Here is a 24,473-nt window from a genome sequence, read left to right as displayed (position 1 = left end):
GAGGTAGGTGGGGCTGAGTGAGTGTGACTAGCCCAAGGTCACCCATCTGGCTTCGTGTGTAGGAGTGGGGAAACAAATCCAGTTCACCTGATTAGCCTCCGCCGCTCATGTGGAGGAGTGGGGAATCAAACCCTGTTCTCCAGATCAGAGTCCACCGCTCCAAACCATTGCACCGCTCTTAACCACTACACCATGTTGGCACTTAGCCAACTAAGGCGACTTTCATGTAGTGAAGATTCTCCATGTAGCTTTCACTGCTTCTGCAAATGCAGAGGGATTTGCAGTGGCGACAGAGCATCCACTCAGCAGTTCCCTTTCCCTTGTTTCTGTCCCCTGCAGCTTCCCCAGCACCACTAGTGGGGACTTCTTTTTAAATAAATTGGCAATTGCTAGACCACAATTACATTACAGCAATCTTATCACCACGGTTTACTAGTTCCTACGGATTCCCAACTACCATTAAAAAAAAAAAAGCAAATCTCTTGCATTTTTCACTGTGTCTCCACAGCAGTTCATGGATAAAACTTAAAAGTGTTCCCAAAGAGCACTTAAAAGTGCCCCTCCTTCTTGCTTTCCCCTAAGCATCCCCTGCTCTTCACCCCACTCTCATGTTCTTTATTCTCCAGGTTGTAAAAGTCTCACTCCTCTCTTCCCCTGAGATCCAGCAAACATGACAAAGAGGATGGGAAGAGAAAATGCAGCATCCTGCAAACAGCCCTCCAAAGGGTCCTTGTGCAGCTAGAGCAGATGCATTTGGAAAAGAGTTTGGAGCTGAAAAAGCAGCTCTGTTCAGATGAGAAGGCAGATATTTGATCCTGGCTGCTCCTCCCTGAATGGCAAATTATCTATAGATGGGTCGATAATTAAATTTGACCATACACACCTCTGAAAGTTGCTGGCCTACCAGGGTCCTACTGCCAGATTTTAAGCTGTGACTGTAGAATTTAAAAAAAACTTTCACGTTTATCGGGGAATTCAAAGAGCTCAATAATCCAGGACACACTTTGCATACACAAGATCTCAGGTTGAATCTTTAGTCTCTTTGGCAAAATGGATCACACAATAAACTAGAGGTGACCTTTTATGAAACAAGTTGGATCCTGGTTCCCTGGACCTGACCAGCTTTCCCTGCAGCCACACGGCAGTTTCCTATACCACTCCACTAAAGGACTTTTTTGATCACTGAAAAAGTCAGTAGTTGCTATTGTGCTACGGTGTAATAACATTCTAGCCAGCTATTGTCATGATTGACTAGGTCCTCGGAATCCACACTTCTAAAAAGTCGCTAGCCCTTTTTGTTGTAGAGTTATAAGAGTAAAGGTGCCCTTGCCCTTATGTTGCCACAATACCCTCAAAAAGCCCTCCAATACTGTGGCGGGGAAAGCAGCAGCCCCAAGAAAAATGGTGCTAATGCGCATGGGACTTTTGAAAACGCGCACCTTCCCAATCAGATGGCTTGCTGATTGTGTTGCCAGCTCCCTCTTCACCACCGTTGGGAGGTTTTTGAGGCGGAGCCTGAGGAGGGCAGGGTTTGGAGAAGGAAGGGACTTCAATGCCATAGAGTCCAATTGCCAAAGCGGCCATTTTCTCCAGGCTGGAGATCAGTTGTAATAGCAGGAGATCTCCAGCTATTACCTGGAGGTTGGCAACCCTACTTAACATGCTTGGACTTTTCTGAAAGACCAACCCAAACCAGGTTTGAGAAAGACGGTTCCAAGATGAAGAAAGCCTGGAAAGAAGATAATTTGAGGACAATGTTGTGTAAATGCTCCAGAAACAAACAAAACAATGTATTGCCATTTGGAGCCCACACAAAGAAGAGAAAAATTGTCCTTTCGATATATTTTTTAACTGGAAACTCAACCTTGGCCTTTATACATGGTATTTACACGCTGCTGGTCTGATAATGGAAACAGAGCGTAGTTCTGCTGGAACTCCGGAAGCAGAAAACATGATAGGCAACCCTTGTTTTCCCCCCTCTAGGATGGAATGGATGTTTTTGAAATCAAATCTGCTGTGAAGAAAGGGGTTGTGATTAGCTGAACAAGTTTGACTTGGAAATGTGAATTTGAGCCTCTTCTTCGCCCTCCTTCATTTCTGGTGTGCCGCGACCTGCTGCGCGGCGCTCGGCAGGGGAGCTTGTTTCAAGCGCATTACATAAGAGATGCGTTTATTTCTGGAGCACTTCAACCTGATCGCCTGCAGCAAAAAGCCCTCTTCTAGGATCACGAGCTTGAGGAGCATCCGATACAATTATCCTATTAAGAAGATGCTCTCCCATCTTAGGACCTGTTTGCTGTCATTTCCATTACCACCGGGTTTGTAGGGTTTTGTGTGTGTGTGTATTTTTCCATCAAGTCACATCTGACTTATGGCGACCCTGTAGGGTTTTGAAGGCTGTTTGCCATTGCCTGTCACCCTGGGATTCCATTAAGGACTCCCATCCAAATGCTTTGGATTTCACATGTTAACAGATCACTTCAGGATACAATGGTTCCACATTAACATACCACACCCTCATTAGCACATTATCTTGATACTTACAGGACAATGATTAGCACACTACCTTTGATACTTTTTGCAGGACAATGATTCAGCTCAAACCCAACTCCTTTCTGACTATATATTACTCTTCCTACACACTTGACACTGAGAGACACTGCCCTTCAGTGTGACTCCTCTGAAGATGGCTGCCACAGCTGCTGGCGAATCGTCAGGAAAGAAAATACCAAGACCACGGTCACACAGCCCGGATAACCTACAAGAACCATTGGTTCTAGTTCGACCTTCTGGGGCAACAGAAAACAACTTGGCACACTCCTCTATATGACAGCCCTTCAAGTTCTTGAAGATGGTTATCATATCCCCTCTCAGTCTTCTCCTCTTCAGGCTAAACATACCCAGCTCTTCAACCTTTCATCATAGGACCTGGTCTCTAGACCCCTCGCCAACTTTGTTGCCCTCCTCTGGACCCGTTCCAGCTTGTCTACGTCTTTCTTAAATTGCCGTGCCCAAAACTGAACACAGTACTCTAGGTGAGGTCTAACCAGAGCAGAGTAAAGCGATACCATCACTTTGCGTGATCTGGTCCTTCAGATACCTGCTTAGGATTGCACTGCACAGGACTCCACAATCTTGGAAGCAGCCGTGTGTTAAAGATACAAGAGCTGTGTTTTTTGCTGTCCTCTTGACGATGAAGTCCGGGCGCTGATCCACCTAAGCAGTGGTCAAACATCTGTTCTCGGGCCAGAACAGCTTGCTTTTGACAGCATGTTATTACAGCAATAAAATGGTAGCAAAAGCTTGGAAGGCAATATGCTTATTTAGCAAGGGAACAATTTCTGCTCCCGAAATGCTAACATTAGACTATAAGTGAATAAATGAAAATTAGAGGGGAGACCAGCCGCAATCCTTGTTTATGGATGCAGACTGCTGACCTTCGGGTACTGTCCACGTAACCTCTGTTGGTATAAGCAGACTTCTCATCTAAAAGTGTGATCGGCACCCTCATGCCCTGCGGAGCTCATTTGCCACATTTCAAGTTGGTTTTTGAACTGCTTATGTTTCTTTTGAAGTGTTTCCTTCCCCAAGTGTACGTTTTGAAAAAAAAATTCCTGCAGGTTTCTGGTCAGTGTTTCAGCCTGGATTGGGAAGGGGAGTTGGGGGTGTGTGTCAAAATTCTGGGGGATCCTCTTTGCTCTTGAAGGTACATGGAGCTAGGCAAGTGACTCACAATTTGTTTCCATACAACGTTTGGTCGTGTCCATCTTGTAGTTCTAAAGCGAACATTTGCCTGAGACCCAGTTGTAGTTCACAGCAGTCTAGATAGGCTTTTGAAGACCTAAACTGCAGAGTCAGCAGGAGAGCGCCTTTGGAAGAGCAGAGATCCTTTTAAGGTGAAGAAGAAGAAGAAAGAAGAGTTAGTTTTTATATGCCGACCTTCTCTACCACTTAAGGCAGAATCAAACGGGCTTACAATCACTTTCCCTTCCTCTCCCCACAGCAGACACCCTGTGAGGTAGGTGAGGCTGAGAGAGCGTGACTGGCCCAAGGTCACCCAGCTGGCTTTGTGTGTAGGAGTGGGGAAAACAAATCCAGTTCACCAGATTAGCCTCCACCGCTCATGTGGAGGAGTGGGGAATCAAACCCGGTACTCCAGATCAGAGTTGACCGCTCCAAACCACCACTCTTAACCACTACACCACACTGGCGTATAAAGGCAGCTGATATCCAGAAGGTAAATGCTGAAAAAAATGCATTGCAAGTTGCTAGGGGGGAAGGAAGACAGCATGGTATAGTCCGATCTCAGAAGCTAAGCAGATTCAGCCCTGGTTTGTATTTGGATGGGAGTCCACCAAGGAATACCAGGGTTGCTATGAAGTCCCTGGCAAACCCCTTCTGTTAGTCTCTTGCTTCGGAAACCCCATAAGTGGTCACAATAAGTCAGGTGAAACTTGACGGCACTTCACACAAACACAAGTTGCCAGGACTGTGAAACAGTTGCACACTTTTTAGTTTAGTTACATACCTATTCTGATCTAGAGTCGAGTCCAGTAGCACTTTAGAGACCAACCCCAAAAATCGCATTGGTCTCTAAGGCACTACTGGACTCAAATCCAGCTCTTCTATGGCAGACCAACATGGCTACCCTCTGAAAATGTACCTAGGATGAAATCTTCTGTTTGAAGAGTCTTTTGAAATGATTTAAAGAAGTCTAAGATAACTTACGTCTTAATAGATGACGGCTGCAACGTGTTCCTTAAAAGAAAAGCCATCTACAATATTTTCCAGTTTGTATTTCTTATTTTAGTAGCCCACCAAAACCAAAAGAGCCTGAAACGCACACACACACTCTTTCAGCCACACTGATTAAAACTGGCCCCTCTCAATTCGGAATGGAAGGCGTTTCAGGTGGCAGCATATCCTCCTTCCTCCCGGCTTGTGCATGCACGCAAGAAGGCTCCACAAAGGAGCCAAGCGCATCTTCTCCCACACTGAGAACCAACGTGGAGTAGTGGTTTAGAGCGGTGGTTTGGAGCGGCGGACTCTAATCTGGTGAACCGAGTTGGTTTCCCCACTCCTACGCATGAAGCCGGCTGGTTGTCCTTGGGCTAGTCACACTCTCTCGGCCTCACCTACCTCACATGGTGTCTGTTGTAGGGAGGGGAAGGGAAGGTGATTGTAAGCCGGTTTGATTCTTCCTTAAGTGGTAGAGAAAGTCGGCATATAACAACCAACTCTTCTTCTTCCTGCCCTGTCCTTTGGATGAAAGCAGCCTGCCCCTGCAGAATCCAAGGACATGCAGGCTGCTGGATTCTCTTGACTTGTACAAAGCACAGGAGGCTTCCTGTTTCTAGTAGCTGGCATCCTGATTTGGATGAAGCATGCTGCTACACCTGCAGGTTGCAGCTCATTCGGCAAGGGGGGGGAGAAGGAGGAGGAAGGGAAGCCCTCCAACCTGCTTCTCGCTCGAGCGCGTGTACACACTGGGGAAGCTGGATCGCCCCAGGCTGAAGTCACAGCGACTGTCAAGGCGTGCGGTTTTTAACTGCTTATATTAATGAGAGTCACTTCTCTTTGAAAGGATGTGGTAAGCAGCACAGCAAGCGTTAAAAGCCAGGAAGGAGCACACTTCAGCGGGAAATGGCGAGTCGGAATGCCTCTGCAAGTTTGACAGCTGGGTTTGGTCTCCATAGAGACTAGAAGTGGCGAGCAGAAAGTATTAGCCCCTCTGTAGAGGTTTTTATATATATGGTATTCAACTTTGCTTTGCCAATTCATTCCCAGTTGGGTGTGCTCCATTTTTACTCCAAAACAATCATTGACTGGATCTTGTTTTTGTTTTGCTGTGCTATAGCAGTAATACGCCCGTCTCTTGTATTGCTGAGCTTTCTGGACTAGTTTTGTAATATTTCACATACTAGGGCTGCCAGTCCACTGGTGAGGGCAAGGCTTTCCTCTCCCCCATCTTCCATTTAAGAGCCAGCATGGTGTAGTGGTTAAGAGCGGTGGTTTGGAGCAGTGGAATCTAATCTGGAGAACCGGGTTTGATTCCCCACTTCTCCACATGAGCAGCGGAGGCTAATCTGGTGAACTTGATTTGTTTCTCCGCTCCTACACATGAAGCTGGCTGGGTGACCTTGGGCTAGTCACAGCTCTCTTAGAGCTTTCTCAGCTCCACCTACCTCACAGGGTGTCTGTTGTGGGGAGGGGGAGGGGATTGTAAGCCGGTTTGATTCTTCCTTAAGTGGTAGAGAAAGTCAACATATAAAAACTAACTCTTCTTCATCTTCGTCTTAAAATAAATAAAATAAAATAATGGCTTTCAGGCCTATGGTGTGACTTCTGGGGAAAAACTGGAAATGACATTACATCTCTCTGGGAATCACCCAAAACTCTGTGGTTTTACCATAGGGTTTCTGATGATTCCTAGAAAGGTATGGCATCACTTCTGGGGCTTTCCAGGAAGTGATGTCATGCGGTCACTGACATCTGCCCCCATGTCCCTGCCCCCATGCAGGCTCCTGCTGGTTGTTAGGCCAGGCTGAGCAACACTATGTATCTGCCAACAAATATTTTCATGCATTTGACCAAGCTGACACCTGATAACATGGATCCATCCATGGCTATTAACCATGATGGATAAATGGAAACTGCATGTTTGGAAGCCGTGTCCCTCTGAACTAGGAGGCTACGACCTTCAGGCCCTGTTTGTAGAACTTCCAGGGATGTCTGGTTGACCACTGTGGGAAATGGGATGCTGGTAGGGTTGCCACGTCCCTCTTCACCACCAGCAGGAGGTTTTTGGGGCAGAGCCTGACGAGGGCAGGGTTTGGGGGGGGGACTTCAGTGCCACAGAATCCACTAGCCAAAGCAACCATTTTCTCCAGGTGAACTGATTTCTATTGACTGGAGATCAGTTGTAATAGCAGGAGATTTCCAGCTACTACCTGGAGGTTGGCAACCCTAGATCCTGGGCTAGAGGAACTATTGGTCTAATCCAGCAGGGCTCTTTTTACACGTTGTGTTCTGCAAAGGTTAAATGGAAGGTAGGGGGGAAAGTGGCAGGCCAAAAAAGTAGGCATTTAAGAGAAACCGTGAACTCCCACGTGGTCACCAGTGTTTTATATTTTTAATTTTGTGCCTGCATTTCCAGGGAGTGAACGTGGCGGGGAGGTTAACCCCGGTCAGCAGTTTTCTGTACTCCCTGCCTGGCCCGACACAGCTCGATCAATGGAGGAACGCTCTCGCGTCGGGCAGACCGGGCGGCTGCCAGCTGAGGTTATTAACACAGGGTGACTCAGAAGGCCTCCTCTGAACGAGACTGATAGCCTTAGAAATGATGTCAGGGCCTTTGGCTCTGCCAGGTGCAGCCACATACCCGTACCGAAATATTCCTCTGGGATTGCGTGCCAAGGCCAGGAGGGAGTACACGGAAGCGTGGGATTTGATCGGCTTGGCAGCAAGTAGAGTTTCAAAGGAGCGGAAGAAGTCGACTCGTCCTCTTTGTGATTTATGGGGCAGGCAGTGCAGTTCTAAGAACGCTTGCCTGGGAGTAAGGCCACTGTAGGCCGGAGTAGGACTCTGAGTAGACCTGCTTGGGATTGCCCTGTTTACCTTACATGAACCCTTTCTCTTTCATTCTGCAAATTTCTCGCTTCCCCAGCGTTGCATCTTGAAATAAGATTCTTTTTGCATGCTGTTCCGTCTGAACGTCTTAAAATACTTTCTAACTTCATCTTGTTTGGAATGCAAGGAAGCTCTGTGCAGAACAATAAAGGGAATTGATGACTGGTGGGGGAGGGAAGACTGTGACTCCCCCATAATGTTCAACTTCAGTTTATATATTTTGGCATGATTCACTTAGAGAGTCTTTTCCCCTTATGCTTCCCCCTCCTTTTCTGTATCCCTGTATATAAAAATAAATTTTTTTTTTTAAAAGTTGCTGTGGCTCAGAGGTAAAGCATTTTCTTTGCATGTAGAAGGTCTTGCGGCCCATGGTAGGGCATCGGATTGGAACGCAGAAGGTCCCAGGTTCAATCCCCAGCATTTCCAGTTAAAAAAGGATCAGGTAGCAGGTGAAGTTAAAGACCTCTGCCTGAGCCTGGAGAGCCACTGCTTATCTGAGTAGACAATTCTGATTTTGATGGACCAAGGGTCTGATTCAGCATAAGGCAGCTTCATGTGTTCATGGGTTCAGTCCCTGGCATCTCCAGTTAAAAGGATCAAGTGATGTGAAAGACTTCCACCTAAGATCTTGGAGAGCAGCTGCCGGTCAGAGCAGGCAATATTAACCTTGATAGACCAGTGGTTTGACTCACTGAAGGGCCGCTTCATTTGTTCAAAAAAATTTTTTTAATGTAACATCTACTAGGCCCTCATTCTGTGATATACCAGACTACTGGCCCTTGAAGTTAAATATTGTCTGTTCTGATTGGCAGTGTCTCTCTAGGATCATAGCCACAGAGGGGTCTGACGTAAATATAAGCTGTTACAGACCAGTATGGACTACCAGTGAGAAAGTGACCAGAATGGAACTTCTTATATTTTGCTTCAGGTCAACTATGGGAGAAAGTTCTGAGCTGAAGTACACCTTTGTGTAGCTGAAGTACACAAGCCCATTGAGCTGAAGTACACAAGCCCATTGACCTTGGTGGATTTAGAAGCAGATCACTCTGCTTGCGTTTGCGCTGTAAAGTTACTTCCACCCCCTCCCAGGAGTCTATTCCACTATCTTTCCCTAAAATCATTTCAAGTAGAGATTCAAGGGATTGAATTTTAGGTGTGTAAGGCATGTGTTCCACCACTGAGCCGCAGTTTTTCTTCTTTGGTATGTGCAATACATTAACCCCCCCCCCCCAAAAAAGAGAGAGATAGCACTTGGAAATCACGGTGAATTCCTTGCTGCTTCATCTGTCTCTTTGCAAGAGAGTAGTTCTGATGAAGGGGGGATAATCAACTCACTTGTAACTTCTGTTTTACAGTATTTGACAGAGAAGATTTGCAAATGCTTTGCCGCCTGTTCTTCAAAGTTAATTGCATTTTAAAAAAAACCCCAAAGTCTTCTCCGTAATGAGCATACCCAAATGAATTATAAAGCTTATATATGTGAATGGCTGTTTGAATGTCTTCACGGGCTGCTATAAAAAATGCAGGTGCTATTCAAGTGCCTTTCAGTAAAGGGAGGAAAGATCGTTTTATAGCTGATATGTTTCTCTTTGGCCACAGTTTGTAATATGCAAGTTCAGGGGTATTTATTTATCACATTTCCTGACGGGGGGAGGGCAAGATAACCAGGCCAGCCTTGGAATCTTAATGGCACTTGTATTTTAGGATGGGCTTTCAAGCAGCCTTAGCGTTCTCATTCTCCCTACTCATGTGTGATGTAGGGAGCCTTGACTCTCGAAAGCTTATACAAGCATGTGTGCTTGTGTGTGTTAAGTGCCATCAAGTCACTTCTGACTCATGGCGACCCTATGAATCAACGTCCTCCAAAATGTCCTATCTTTGACAGCCTTGCTCAGATCTTGCAAATTGAGGGCTGTGACTTCCTTTATAGAGTCAATCCATCTCTTGTTGGGTCTTCCCCTTTTCCTGCTGCCCTCAACCTTTCCTAGCATGACTGTCTTTTCTAGTGACTCTTGCCTTTCCAAGCAGACCTCGGAGATATTGCGAATTTGGTTCCAGACCACAGCAAAAAAAAATTGAATATCGCAATAAAGCGAGTCACACAGATATTTTGTTTGCTTGTTTGTTTGTTTCTCAGTGCGTATGAGAGTTATGTTTACACTATACTGTAGTCTGTTAAGTGTGAAATAGCATTATGTCAACAATTGTACTGTAATAATAATGAAAAAGTTTGAAATGCGAGAATTATCAAAATGTGACACAGCTACATGAAGTGAGTACACACTGTTGAAAAAATGGCGCCGATAGATTTGCTCGAATACCCAATATCTGCGAGGCGCAATAAGTGATGTGCAATATAATGAGGTATGCCTGTACTCTGAAACTCTTGTTGGTCTGTAAGGTGCTACTGGACTGGAATCTAACTGTTCAACTCTGACCAGCATGGCTCCCCTCTGAAACTATCGTTCTTCCCTACATCCCAAAAGGGATGAGGCCCTCCAGGGCACTGCAGGCACTGCTGATTCTGACTAGAGCAGATGAGATTGCCACGAAAGAGCCATCTGAATCTCTCGCCACATTCAGCTTTGGCTGGACTTTGGATTTCAGGAAACATATATGCATGTTCCAGCGCCACCATCAGTAGGTTCTCAGGTTGCCCCAGGTCAGCAATGCTAGCCCTCCATCCAATACAAGCCCCCTTGGCTCAGAGCTTATCCAAGCAAGTAGACTTTGTCTGTACCCATGCTCATTAAAAAGACCATTGGAAAGGGTCATAAAATAAGACATCAGCGTGTCTGTCATATGTAGGAGTCATCTGCAGGAGCTGTCCTACTTGAGAAGACAATGCTTAGAATTATAGAATCATAGAATCATAGAGTTGGAAGGGACCACCAGGGCCATCAAGTCCAACCCCCTGCACAATGCAGGAAATTCACAACTACCTCCCCCCTCCACACCCCTAGTGACCAGAAGATGGCCAAGATGCCCTCCCTCTCATCATCTGCCTAAGGTCACAGAATCAGCATTGCTGACAGATGGCCATCTAACCTCTTCTTAAAGAGGTTAACTGACCCCTGCCCCGCTTCTTCGGGGGCGGGGGTCAGTTCCGCACATGTTTTGCTCCCTCTAGTGGTCAATTCAATACAATACAGGTTTACGTCTGGCATATCTCCCAGATTTAAACTGCGGGTTTTTCTGCCAGACATAAACCAGTGTGATATCGAATTGACCACTAGAAAGAGCAAAACAGGTGCAGAACAGGAACCCCCCCCCCCAAAGAAACATGAATGTACAAGTGAGGAAACAGAGAGTGTGGCAGAGCCCAGTATTGCTTTTCTCCTCTCCATTTCGTCCATGTTTGGTAGGCTAGGAGAGCATGGTTGTGACTTGTAGGACCTAAGGAGCTCATGTGTTTGGAATGATGAGATGATGAGAGGGAGGGCATCTTGGCTATCTTCTGGGCATGGAGTAGGGGGGTCACTGGGTGTGTGTGGGGGAGGTAGTTGTGAATTTCCTGCATTGTGCAGGGGGTTGGACTAGATGACCCTGGTGTTCCCTTCCAACTCTATGATTCTATGAATGTCACAGCCTTCCAAGGTAGGTTCTGATTTCGACCTGAGCAGACTGCTTTTAGTTTGTGGTTATGTATATGAGCTGTGAGTCTGAGAGATCCCGGTTCAAATCATAACTCAGCCAGGAATACACTGGAGCAAATCGCAGCCCAAAATCTCTCCTGCGTTGGAAGCCGCAGGAAGGTTGAAATCTGATTGTAAAGCAGCCTTCCTGCATGGCCCTAGATCATTTCAGAAACTGGATATGAACACATTGAGAAATGCCTTTTAGGTTTGCACGCATGTGCACAAACAGTGGGAAAGGGACTGAAAAGTTCTTTAAGTAATTTGGTTGTTCTTTCTTGTGCACATCTGTATTAAAGGTAAAGGTAGCCCCCTGTGCAAGCACTGGATCATTTCTGACCCATGGGGTGACATCACATCTCGATGTTTACTAGGCAGACTATGTTGACGGGGTGGTTTGCCATTGCCTTCCGCAGTTGTCTACACTTTACCCCCAGCAAGCTGGGTACTCATTTTACTCACCTCAGAAGGATGGAAGGCTGAGTCAACCTCAAGCCGGCTATCTGAAACCGACTTCGGTCAGGATCGAATTCAGGTCATGAGAGGTTTTGACTGCAGTACTGCAGCTTACCACTCTGCGCCACGGGGCTAGTAAAACAGGGCTAGTAATACGGGGCTTCCATCCTTCCGAGGTCGGTAAAATGAGTACCTAGCTTGCTGGGGGTAAAGGGAAGATGACTGGGGAAGGCACTGGCAAACCACCCCATAAACAAAGTCTGCCTAGTAAATTTTGGGATGTGACGTCACCCCATGGGTCAGTAATGACCCGGTGCTTGCACAGGGGATCTTTACCTTTAGTACAGGGCAAGTAATACTGGCCTATTTTATAGCAATCCTGTAAGGTTTTCCGGATTAACATATGCCAAGCATTTTGAACATTTTGTTATTGTAACATTTCCTGTTTGTAGGAAACATCTTTGTTATTCAGCGCAATATATTTGAACTCTAATAGTACATTCTCATTGGGGTGAGATGTCTGTGTATACATCAGATGCATATTATGCAGCATTTATAAAAAAAAATTTGCAGCTCGCTCGTGTCTAGCGTCTTAGAACACCTTAACCGTGGAAATCATTAGTAGCCTGTGATAGCTACAGCAGCGATACGTGAAGTCAGCAAAAAAAACCTTTCCATCCGGGAAGCAGACTGAGCAGGTTTAATATACTTGTACAAACTGCAGGGCTCTGCAAAAATAATTATGGGCCCAGAAAAAGCAACAAGTGAAACATGCCTGCCAGATTTAAAACGCCAAGTCAGGAACAAGTGTGCTGGATTGCAGAGGACAGGTTTGTCTGGTTGTAAAAGGCTTCGTTTCCAAAATGCTTTTGATTTAGTTCCTCTGTTCCACGGTTTTGCTTTGTAATCTTCATAGAGCAACCTGGCAGTTAGGATTTTCTTTGGAATTCCCAAATGAGCTGTGCTTTTGGCTACTTGTTCTTTTATTGATGCGGAGTTTGGCTAGCTCAGGGTGCCCAGTAACACCTTTTCTGGTTCTTGCCAAGTGTTTTTACAGAGTGGGTGGGGGCAGCAGGGGCTTTTGCCCAGCAAGGCTTCTGAATAGCCATTGGCGATTTGCTTGGCTGCGCAAGGTCTCCTTTGGCTTCCTGTCGTCTGAGAGGTCCTGCGCCCCAGAGTTCAAGACAGTCCTGAATTGGATTTTTTAACGTTGCTTTGGCTGTGGCTGCCACCACAGCACGAGGATCTTTACCTTCTTGTGGCTTCCTAGATGCACCTGGTTGGCCACTGTGTGACCAGACTGCTGGGCTTGATGGGCCTTGGTCTGATCCAGCATTGGCCTTTTTTATGTTCTTACTGTGTGACTGAAGGTAAGCTGTAGCAAATCAAAGCAAAAAATAATGTTGTATACAACGATACTCAAGCAAACAAAACAGCACCAGGCTATAGAATCTTAACAATTTATATAGAAGGACAGATTCAAAGTAACTGTATAAGAGTCTAGCATACCTGTAATGAGTAATATTGAATAAACACAATAGGCCAACCCAACACTATTGTGTTTATTTAGTGTTATTCATTATAGGTAGGCTAAACTCTTATACAGTTACTTTGAATCTGTCCTTCTAGATAAATTGTTAAGATTCTATAGCCTGGTGTTGTTTTGTTTTGATGAAGGTAAGCTGTGGCATTTTGGGGCTGGCTTCACCTCCTGCAGCAGCCATTTTGTGGCTGTGCCCACAACCCTGGGTCTTAATTCCAAAGGTGCCCACAGGCTCAAAAAGGTTGGGAACCCCTGAGTAGGGTTGCCAGCTTCAGGTTGGGAAATACCTGGAGATTTGGGGGGGCGGAGCCCAAGGAGGACAGGGTTTGGGGAGGTGAGGAACTTCAATACCATAGAGTCCAATTGCCAAAGCGGCCAGGTGAACTGATCTCTGTCGGCTGGAGATCAGTTGTAATAGCAGGAGATTTCCAGCTAGTGCCTATAGGCTAACAACCCTATCGCTGGGCTAGCTTATCCTGTGAGTTCCCCCCAACACTGCAAGGGTAGCCCAGATCCTTTGGGATCTGGTCCTGGGTTTGCATTGAGAAAGGAGGGGGGAAAATTGGCCAAATAGCAGGAAGGTATCTTAGGGTTGTACTAGGCGTTACCTCTGACATGAGTCAGGACTGTGTCCCCCTAACCCGGCTGTGTTCTTTATAAAGAACACAGCCGGGTTAGGGGGACACAGTCCTGACTCATGTAGGGTAGGGGTCCTTCAGCCTTCCCTCCAGTGCTGGTTTCCCAAGCCACCAGGGGGTGCGTTCTCCCTGCTATGGGCTCCACCTGCACTGAATACAGCACATGGAGCCCCACACTGGGGCAAACAGGGGGAACCTCAACCTGCCTTGTGTCAGAAAGCTCACTTAAAGTGATGTTAAATCGAGGCCTGCAGTGGCCCATTCGCTGACCCCCAATGCCATTTTCTGGGGCCTTAAAATCCCCTAAATCTAGGTTGTTTCCTCCTGCTTCCTGTCGTCTGAGACTCCCCTGTGCCCCACAGTGCAAGAAAGTCCTGAAGCACAGGCCTGGCTACATAAGGCCTATTGTCAGGGCAGGATTGATATCCTGTGTGACTATTCAGAGGCCTCTTTTGCAATCTCTCTGCCCGGCTGCCTAGCGACCAAGCACCGACCTGTCCTTTGTTCCAGCTCGACCTGAACAATGTCAGCAGCGGAACGGGGCCGTGTGCCTGTCAGCCGTTGGTGATGCTTAACCGCACGAGGTCCCTGGCCCCTCCTTTGTGTCCCGGAGCTTGATGTCTCCGCAGTCTCAACGCATCCCGGATTGTTCTCTCCCCTTTCCTTTAAGGTGAATGCCCAGATGCTCTGCTGGGAGTGAGCCTGCAGGTTCATGCCATTTTGCCTTAAGCCTGTAAATGTTTTTCAGCCATAGGAGAGCAGGCCGGTGTCAAGCGTTCGTAGAGGTGATAGACACCGATATGCAGATGGACTGTGCATTGAGAGCAAACGACAGTGAACTGTTTTCACACGTTGAAGCTATTGTTAGGGAAGCGCTCCAACCATAAGCATTTGGAAGGGTTTCCACCTGGTGGCCGTAATGTCGGAATGTGCTCTTATTTGGACTTGAACACACTCCTGATTGGTTGCGGTGTTTGTAATGGAACAGTTGCCTGTGGAATGCCATGTTGGGCTGCCTCCTCAAAAGCCCATGGCCGCTAATCAACATAGAGACTTTGGACAGGGTAGAAACAGCTAATGGCATTCATTTGTGCAGCAGGGTGCTGTGTTGAACGAAATACTACCCCGCCATGCCTGGGGTTGACATAGGACAACACATGCAGTGGTGAATCTGTAGCCAGTTGCCATTTTAACAATGGAAGGCTACCTGGATATACCTGTTTATGCCCCTGCATAAGACCCAATTCACATGTTACCACTGGAAAATACCCAGAATCTGATTCAGTGTAGCTGCAGATCTGTTGTGTTAGTAACCTGTGTATGTTGATCACCAAGATTCCATGGTTAGTTGCATGGTTAGTTGCATTTCCATGGTTAATTGCATTCCATGGTTAGTTGCATGGTTAGTTGCATTCATGTGAAGCTGGGTGAAAAATCTTCAGGATCCAGGTGATTTCTGGGGTTACTGCTTGCTGTGTAGTTACCAGGTGACAAAATTATCAATGACACGGAAGCACATTTCTTTCATTGACAAAGCCATGCCATAGCAGTAACACTGAAAGAGGTTATCAGTTCAACTTAAATGTCCCAGAGATGGCTTGCAGAATTGCTGTGAGCTTCATTGATAGTATGTGATATCCTCTAGTCAGGTCAGGGCCATAGTTCTGTGGTTGAACACATGGTTTGCATGCAGAATATCCAAAATTCAATCCCTGGAATCTCCAGTTAAAGGAATCTCAGATAGCAAGATTGGCAAGGAATAGCCAAGTAGAAAGCTGAGGGTAGTTGCAGGACACCAGTGATCTTCAACCATTTCAAACCCAGGATCCAACTTTAAAACCCAAGTGACACCATAGGATCCACTTTGCTCCAAACATGTGACAGGAAGTCATCTGAGTCACATGACAGGAAATGAAGAAGCCAGAATTATGACTTTACAAGCACATATGGAACATTGGAGGACAAGTTGGGGGAGCAAGAGGAGGAAAGGTAGAGTTTTGGCAGCAAGGGTGGTCCCTGAGCTTGCCTACACTCTCGGGGAGAGTGTAGGGGAGGAGCCTTGGTAGAGCCTCTGCTTGGCATGCAGAAGGTCCCAGGTTCAATCCCCGGCATCTCCAGTTAAAGGGACTAGGCAAGTACGTGATCTGAAAGACCTCAGCCTGAGACCCTGGAGAGCCGCTGCCGGTCTGAGTAGACAATACTGACTTTGATGGACCTTGATGGTCTGATTCAGTAGAAGGCAGCTTCATGTATTCATGTGCTTCTGAGCAACCTCGTGTCACTGTTTTTCCGCTTCTTTCAATGTATGTACAAAGAGAGACAGGAGGTGGAGCGCCCTTGCTGTTTACACATGCACACTAGCCGCAGGTCCTTTCACAGAGGAGCAAGGAAAAGGGGCTCATGATCCAGCAGGTGGGGCTCAGTGACCCCTCTCTCCGAGGATCCTGACTAGTGAATGTGTGCGTAAAGTGCCGTCAAGTCGCAGCCGACTTATGGCGACCCCTTTTTGGGGGTTTTATGGCAAGAGACTAACAGAGGTGGTTTGCCAGTGCCTTCCTCTGCACAGCAACCCTGGACTTCCTTGGTGGTCTCCCATCCAAATACTAACCAGGGCTGACCCTGCTTAGATTCTGAGATCTGACGAGATCAGGCTAGCCTGGGCCATCCAGGTGAATACCACTGGAGTAGACGACACTACGCTAGATGAACCAGTCGCCTGAAACAGTTCCTTGCGGATTAATGTTTGTCTTCCCCATTCCAAATATCTCAGGGCGAGCGGTATATCAGCACCATGACCCAGTAGTTCGAGCAACATTGCAAGAGGGCTTGGAGGAGGCTGAAATTCCCCCATTTATCCCCTCTGCAACACCTCATTGAGAGGGCTGCCCTCTCCTACAGGAATGGAAGCTCCTGGATGCAGCTTCCCAGCCTGAAAAGCTTTGGTGGAATATTGCCAATGTTTACTTTCCTCCCAAGGAGGAAGAAGCAGCGAGCAAATTGAGAGAGGTATGATTTCCACCCTGGCAACCGGGCTGAACGCTCGGTGATGGATTTCTCGACTGCAGGCTCCTAATTTCCCCTCTTTCTAGGGTGGCTTCTTGCTGTTATCTTTTACTGTCTGATTTCATACTGAAAGAGCATATTGAGTGACCCGGAGTAGCTCTTCGGGAAGAGAATTTAGATTGGTTCCTTAGGCGCAAGCTTGTTCCTATTCTTAACCTTATCTGTCAAAGCTTTTTCTGTCTAGGGCCAAATGGATCTTTGGCGCTTTAGAAACAATGAGTTCCAAATGAACTACTCAGTTGAAGCTTGAATTGGAAAGCGCAAAATGAACACCCTGCATGGGCCCTCTCGTTATTTTGCAAGCCTTCGGAGGAATGTGCCTTTTCCTCCGCAAATGTTGCAGCTTCAAACCCTGCATGCAAAATTCAGTCTTTTAATCTTGTTTGCATGGTGTTATGCATTAATGGATAGAATCATAGAATAGAATCATAGAGTTGGAAGGGGTCACCAGGGTCATCTAGTCCAACCCCCTGCACAATGCAGGAAATTCACAACTACCTCCCCCACACACACACCGTGACCCCTGCTTCATGCCTTGAGGATGGGCAAGATGCCCTCCCTCTCATGAACTGCCTAAGGTCACAGAATCAGCATTGCTGACAGATGACCATCTAGCTCTGCTTAAAAACCTCCAGGGAAGGAGAGCTTACCACCTCCCGAGGAAGCCTGTTCCACTGAGGAACAGCTCTAACTGTTAGAAAATTCTTCCTAATGTCTAGATGGAAACTCTTTAGGAAGAAAGCTGAGCCAGGGCACACAGGGTTGGGGCTGGCTGTGTGAGTCTGCTGCAGCAGAAGAAACAAATTGTCTAGTGTTACCTGAGTCACTAACACTGATTGCGGCGGAAGCTTTTCTGGACTGGAGCCCCTGGAAGAGAAGGGAGTTTGGAGCGGTAGTGGACTCAGAGCCAAAGAAGCAAACTCGAGATGTTTTCCAGTGCGGTTGCCATGTTAGTCTGTTCCTACAACAGGGTTACCAACTCAAGGGGAGGGAAATACCTGGAGATTTTGGAGGTGGAGCCTGAGGAGGGTGGGTTTTGGGGGAGAGGAAGGGCTTCATTGGGGTATAATACCATAGAGTTCACCTTCCAAAGTGGCCACTGTCTCCAGGTGATCTGATCTCTGTCGCCTGGAGATCAGTTGTAACAGCAGGAGATCTCCAGCTACCACCTGGGGGTTGGCAACCCTAGTCCATTGTAGCAAACTAAAGTGGAAGACCAGTGGCAGGAGCTTCTTCTTCTTCCTCTTCCTCTTCTTCTTATACCCGCTAAGCTACGCAATCATCTCTGTCAGCCTTGAAAAAGAGGGAAGGAGGATTTTTATCGCACCTGGGGCACAGGTGTGGATTAAAACAGTCAACGGTTTAAAAACCCAATCTCACTATGCAAAGTTCTACAGATATACACTGCATGTTCACAATGCACTGTGATGCCCATATGCCAGTTTCAGTGTTGGCAAGAAGCAGGGTTGGGCACAGGGAATCCTCAGACTGGAGACAGGAACATGCTCACATAAGCGATATTTTTTAATTCCTCCCCAAGACCAGAAGAGCCAAGGGCTAAGGCATGTCTGACAAGGGGAAGGAATTTGCAAATGACTCATCCATTTTTACCGCAGGTCTGTTTGCAAGCATGATGTCAGCAGCAGGTGGAGAGAGGTGGAAAAATCCCAGGTAGGAGCTTGTAGTAGTCTGTGGTATTGCCTAATCCCGGCAGCTCCCCTGTAGTGTCCTCTGCTAATTTATTTCAAAGGCAGTTTGGGAAACAGAAAGTTATGATTTTTGATGTGTTCGTTCATCTCCATGGGGAGCAGGTAAGAAACGACTCGAAACGTGAGCCAAACCGGTATGCAGTTTGTCAGGCTTTTGTTGGTTCAGAAAGACTCGGGGCATTTTCTCGATGGATGCGAAGAGCTGTGCTTTTCATCCTATTGTGAACGCAAAGACGGAAAGCAAAAGGGAGCCATTTTTAGAATTGCACATCTATTCTACCCGCTCTGCTGGTTGGCAGACTCGGGAACTGGGATGACGGATCTGTTTTGCTTCTAAATTTATGTCACCTTTTGGGCTGGCAGCCTGTCTGTTAGGTGTATGGCCAGCGCCTTCTCCCAGCTGTGTGGGGTGGGGGGCAAAGTCTGCAGTTGCCGCTGCAAATGCCATCAGCTGCCCTCTGCGGCCTGGCTCTCCCTCGGCTTCAAGCGATGGGCAATCGCTCTCTTCTGAAGGTACACCAGGCACTCTTCATTCATCACGCCGGCTTGAGTGCTTCCCTTTTTAAAAAAACCGCAGCCCGGTGATTAACGGACACAACCGTATGTTTTAAACTGCTTTGATGCCACTTAGTGATTTAATACTCTGCTCTGTTCGTTTTGCCCCTTGTCCGTCAAGTGTTGGGGAGGGGAGGTAAAAGGCAGATTCTCGAGCGAGAGGAGGTGCCGAAGGAGCCCCAAGAGACATCTTCCTTGTCAACATGACGAATGGCCGTAGGTGATCTTAAGGGGCAGTTCGTCTGGGGGAAACCGCACAACACACTCAGCTTCCTCTAATGGAGCGGGGAACGTGTGTGCAGTAGGGTTTCCAGCTCTGGGTTGGGAAATTCTTAGTGATTTTGGGGGTGGAGCCTGGAGAGGGCAGGGTTTGGGGAGAGGAGGGATCTCGGCAATGTATAATGCCACAGAGTCCACCCTCTAAAGTAGCAGAAGAAGAGGAGTCGGTTTTTATATGCCGACTATCTCTACCACTTAAGGGAGAATCAAACCGGCTTACAATCACCTTCCCTTCCCTTCCCCACAACAGACACCCTATGATGTAGGTGGGGCTGAGTGAGCTCTAAGAGAGCTGTGACTATCCCAAGGTCACCCAGCTGTAGGGTTGCCAATTACTAGCTGGAGGTCTGCTATTACAACTGCTCTCCAGCCGATTGAGATCAGTTCCCCTGGAGAAAATGGCCGCTTTGGCAATTGGACTCTACGGTATTTCCATTCTCTAGGGTACTCTCATTTTCAAACTCAAGTCCCTCCCCTCCCCAAGCCCCACCCTCCTCAGGCTCCACCCCAAAAACCTCCTGGCAAAGAGGGACTTGGCAACCCTACCCAGCTGGCTTCGTGTGTAGGAGCGGGGAAACTAACCTGGTTCACCAGAAAGTAGCCGCTTTCTCCAGGGGAACTGGTCTCTGTCACGTGGATATCAGTTGTAATTCCGGAAGATCTCCAGGCCCCACCTGGAGGCTGGCTACCCTAGTGCTCGGTGCTGATTTCCCCCCTCCTTGATACGATTCACCTTCTGTTGTTTGAGGTGCCCCAGGTTCCCTCTGCCCTCCTTCTTCAAATTTGCCTCTGCGGAGGCGAAGCACAACACCTCCCCGCCTGCTTGTCTGTTCTTGAAAACGTATTTACAGTCTCTCCTGCTGCCCTCTGAGTTTTCTGTTGGGAAAGTTTGCCGGTTTTCCCTGGAGAGGCAGCCACTGTCAGAAAGAGTGGAGGGTCGATTGCCCGCTCGTCCATTAAGGGAGACACGTCAGATGGTTAAAACAGCATAAAAGCCCTCTTTGTCTACTTGGCGAGACAGCAGACATTTCCACCTTCTGATGGGCAGTAGCCGCATGGCTGAGCACAGCCCTTCTGTCTCTCCTACTCTGCTTTTCTTTTCTTTCTTTCTTTCTTTCTTTCTTTCTTTCTTTCTTTCTTTCTTTCTTTCTTTCTTTCTTTCTTTCTTTCTTTCTTTCTTTCTTTCTTTCTTTCTTTCTTTCTTTCTTTCTTTCTTTCTTTCTTTCTTTCTTTGCAAGAACTGAGCAAGGCTGTTAATGATAGAATGCTTTGGAGGTCATTAATTTATGGGGTCCCCATAAGTCGAATTTCTTTGATGGCATTTAATACACATGCAGGGAGAGAATCTCTCAAATCTTCAAGGAAATCCAGTGTCGCCTTTCCTGTTCGGTTTCCTTTTCTTTTCCCCTTGTCAGAGGCAATGACTTAATCATCATCAACAGCAGCAGCAGCTTTATCTCCTATCTTTTCTCAATGGTTCACATGGATGTTGATTTTACTAGTTGTTATATTTTTTGTTTCTTGTAGGTTATCTGGGCTGTGCAACCGTGGTCTTGGTATTTTCTTTCCTGACGTTTCGCCAGCAGCTGTGGCAGGCATCTTCAGAGGAGTAACACTGAAGGACAGTGTCTCTCAGTGTTACTCCTCTGAAGATGCCTGCCACAGCTGCTGGCGAAACGTCAGGAAAGAAAAGACCAAGACCATGGTTACACAGCCCAGATAACCTACAAGAATCTTTATATGGTTGGCGTTTGTTTGTTAAGTTCTTGGTACGGTGTTTTGGCTTCGCTTCCGTCTGTGTGTGAGAATTGGGGAATTGGGGTAATCGATTTATGGAGTCTTGGGTGCCACCAATGCTTATTGGGGGGTGTCAATGCCCTGTGGCCATCATTATCCTGGGGAGGGGCTGTGGCTCAGTGGTAGAGCATCTGCTTGGCATGAAGAAGGTCCTAGGTTCAATCCAGTTAAAGGGTCTAGGCAAGCAGGTGATGTGAAAGATCCCTGCCTGAGACCCTCGAGAGCCGCTGCCAGTCTGAGTAGACAATACTGACTCTGATGGACCAAGGGTCTGATTCAGTATAAGGCAGCTTCATGTGTTCATGAGTACAAGTTGTTTGTATTATGAGTGCCCCACTATTAAGTCTATGTATATGGATCTCCCATGTTTAGTAGAAAGCCATGCCAAAAAGAAGAAGAAGCAACTCATGCACAGACTTTTTTGTGGATCCACTAAATCAGCAGATATTAGGAAAGTTTACTTGTAAATAACAGCCAGGTCACTCAAACACACCTTCATCTGCTTTGGCTGCTGTGAAATCTCAAGAAACACATCTTAGAGGGTTGTATGGTTGATTTAAAGTTGGGATATAGAATACTTTATTTTCTAACGATGTAGGCTCTGTCGTGGATTTTTACTACACAATTAAACAAACCACTTTTATTGGTATAACCAGTGTTGAAACAAATACACTACGATGTTACTATATTTTTAAAATCAACATTTATTATATGCAGGACACTGAAACAATTTACCGACTCATTAAAAATTTTTTACCAGCCCATTCTTTTCATCTGCCATAATCCATCTTTGACAAGCAGTAGGCCCCACTTAAATAAAAGTATTCTCCCAAGCTTTTGGAGGTTAATGTTCATGTGCATGTGACTGTTTTCCCTTCCTTGTTTAAAATCTCAGGTTTTATTGCTGCCAAACTAAATAATTTTTTTTAAAAAAACTTTATATTTTATGTTCTTCTAAACTGAGGCATTTCGATTTTAATCAGCTTAAGAGCCCCGTGGCACAGAGTGTTAAGCTGCAGTACTGCAGTCAAAAGCTCTGCTCACGACCTGAGTTCGATTCCAACGGAAGGTGGTTTCAGGTAGCCGGCTCAAGGTTGACTCAGCCTTCCATCCTTCCGAGGTCGGTAAAATGAGTACCCGGCTTGCTGTGGGTAAAGTGTAGATGACTAGGGAAGGCAATGGCAAACCATCCTGTAAACATAGTCTGCCTAGTAAACATCGGGATGTGACGTCATCCCATGGGTCAGGAATGACCTGGTGCTTGCACAAGGGACCTTTACCTTTTTTAAACTGAGGTGTTTCAATTTTAATCAGCTTTTTAGTGGCTTGGCTCTGAAGCGCTGCACAACCCGTGTTGTGTGTGTTAAGTGCTGTCAAGTCGCTTCCGACTCATGGCGACCCTATGAATCAATGTCCTCCAAAATGTCCTATCTTTGACAGCCTTGGTCAGGGCTTGCAAATGGAGGGCTGTGGCTTCCTTTATTGAGTCAATCCATCTCATGATGGGTCTTCCTCTTTTCCTGCTGACTTCAGCTTTTCCTAGCATGATTGTCTTTTTCAGTGAACCTATAGAACAGACTTTTTCCCCCCCACCCCCATTGCAACCTTAGTTCTCGAGATGCAGACCCTGGAGAGTCAGTGGACTCTTGGGAACAGTGTGGAATGTAATGGGGCCCTCTGTCAAGGAGGTCCGGCCTGCCCTCCAGCAAACCGGTTCCTCCTTGGGTCAAAAGTTGCCAAACTCCCCACTGGGCTTCAGGACTCTCCCTAAAGCACAATGCGGGTAGACTCTGCTACCTTGTCGAGGAGACTCGGTCTGCTCGCCAACAGGCCGATTCCTCTGTAGTTCAAAGTCACCAAATATTTTCCTAGGAAAACCCAAATTCCTTACTGTGCCCCAGGATTCCCCCTTTGAGCTCAGTACAGGTATATCGCCCCCAGCTCTCAATTCCAAAAGGCTGGCTTTCCCAGGGATGAGCTGAGAGCTACTCTTCCCCAGCCAGTTTCCCAAAAGTCAAAACAAGCAAAAACCGTCCCTGCAGAGTAGAGCTTCTGCCAGGGGAGGCTTATTGCCACAAAACACTAGGGTAGGTGGTTTCTCTCACACACACACACACACTCAGGCACTTGGATTTAGCCCTGAGACCCAAAAAAGGTTTCTCAGACTTCAATATAAAGTCTATAAGTTTATTTAATAAAATGTGCTCGTTACAGAAAGGAAATTGTTTGTGAGGCAGATAGCATAAAAACAAGAAATCTTAGCAATCTCTAACTTCACAGTAGTTCTTTAAGTTTCAGGCAAAATAGGCAAAGTTTCCAAGAGAGTAACAAATGCAAGGTTTTAGTTGATTTATAGTTACCAAGAACCAGGTTTTGGTCCTAACACGCAGAGCGTCAGTCCTTCCTGGTTGCCAAAAGATGATGATCGCTTGGAGACATGACCAGCATGTCTCCCTCCCAAGCTTCATGATTTTGATTAGAACAACAGAGTTCATATTTATCTCTCCCATCTCATTGGGTGATGGCCATTCCGCCCAATGAGATGTTGGGGACGCAATAAACTTGTAAGATATTTGGCATGACACCTCCAGGCCTTTTGAAGTTACAGATGTATTTGCATCTCTGCAGCAATACAAAACATCTGGGCTCCTTCAAGCTTTTGAGATGTCCGGCTTCTAACAGGATTGTCACCAAAAGAACAGATAGCTGATTTACAATAGGAAGGCTTTGAAATGGAGGTGCTTTGAAGTGGAGGTGGCAATGCCTCCGGTCTCCACACCTTCCCCCCCCCCCCAAGTGAAGTGGCTTCCCATGGGAAATGGGAATGGTTTCTCACGGGAATGGTTTGTGAGAGAGCTGGTCATCAGCTCCCAGAGTCTGATATCAAGACATTGAAGACATAGAAGGCCGCAGCCTGAACCAAAGTTTGGTGATCAGAAGAGCAAGGTTGCTGTTCTTTACACCCTCCGCAAGAGGAGAGGCAATCGGCAGAAACTTTGCATAAAGGAAAGGCCCACTTATGCAAACAGAAGTTTCGGGTCCAGCTCATAGTTTTAATGTTTGTGGCTGTTGCTGTTTTTACTGCTGATTGTATTGGCTTTAATGATTTTGGTATGTCTCTTGATTGCTTTTATCTTTCTACACCATATTGAGGGCTGTATGGCTGGGA

The 24,473-nt window shown here is 46.7% G+C and overlaps 1 protein-coding gene across 5 annotated transcripts in view; it reads left to right on the top strand.

Annotated features, from left to right (window-relative positions):
* The window catches only part of ARVCF (ARVCF delta catenin family member), a 291,383-nt gene that overhangs the window by 83,939 nt on the left and 182,971 nt on the right, over window positions 1-24,473 (top strand). The window contains exon 1 of one of the 5 annotated variants that reach the window (XM_056859271.1): window positions 18,678-18,775. The exons of the other annotated variants lie outside the window; for them this stretch is intronic. Within the exon in view, the coding sequence (XP_056715249.1) occupies window positions 18,737-18,775 (39 nt within the window). The 5' untranslated portion in view covers window positions 18,678-18,736. Of the gene's footprint in view, window positions 1-18,677; window positions 18,776-24,473 lie in introns of those variants that run through there. 5 annotated transcript variants of the gene reach the window in all.

The sequence above is a fragment of the Euleptes europaea genome, chromosome 13, assembly GCF_029931775.1.
Source record: "Euleptes europaea isolate rEulEur1 chromosome 13, rEulEur1.hap1, whole genome shotgun sequence".
NCBI classification, from domain to species: Eukaryota; Metazoa; Chordata; class Lepidosauria; order Squamata; family Sphaerodactylidae; genus Euleptes; species Euleptes europaea.
This window is presented reverse-complemented; position numbering and strand designations above follow the sequence as displayed.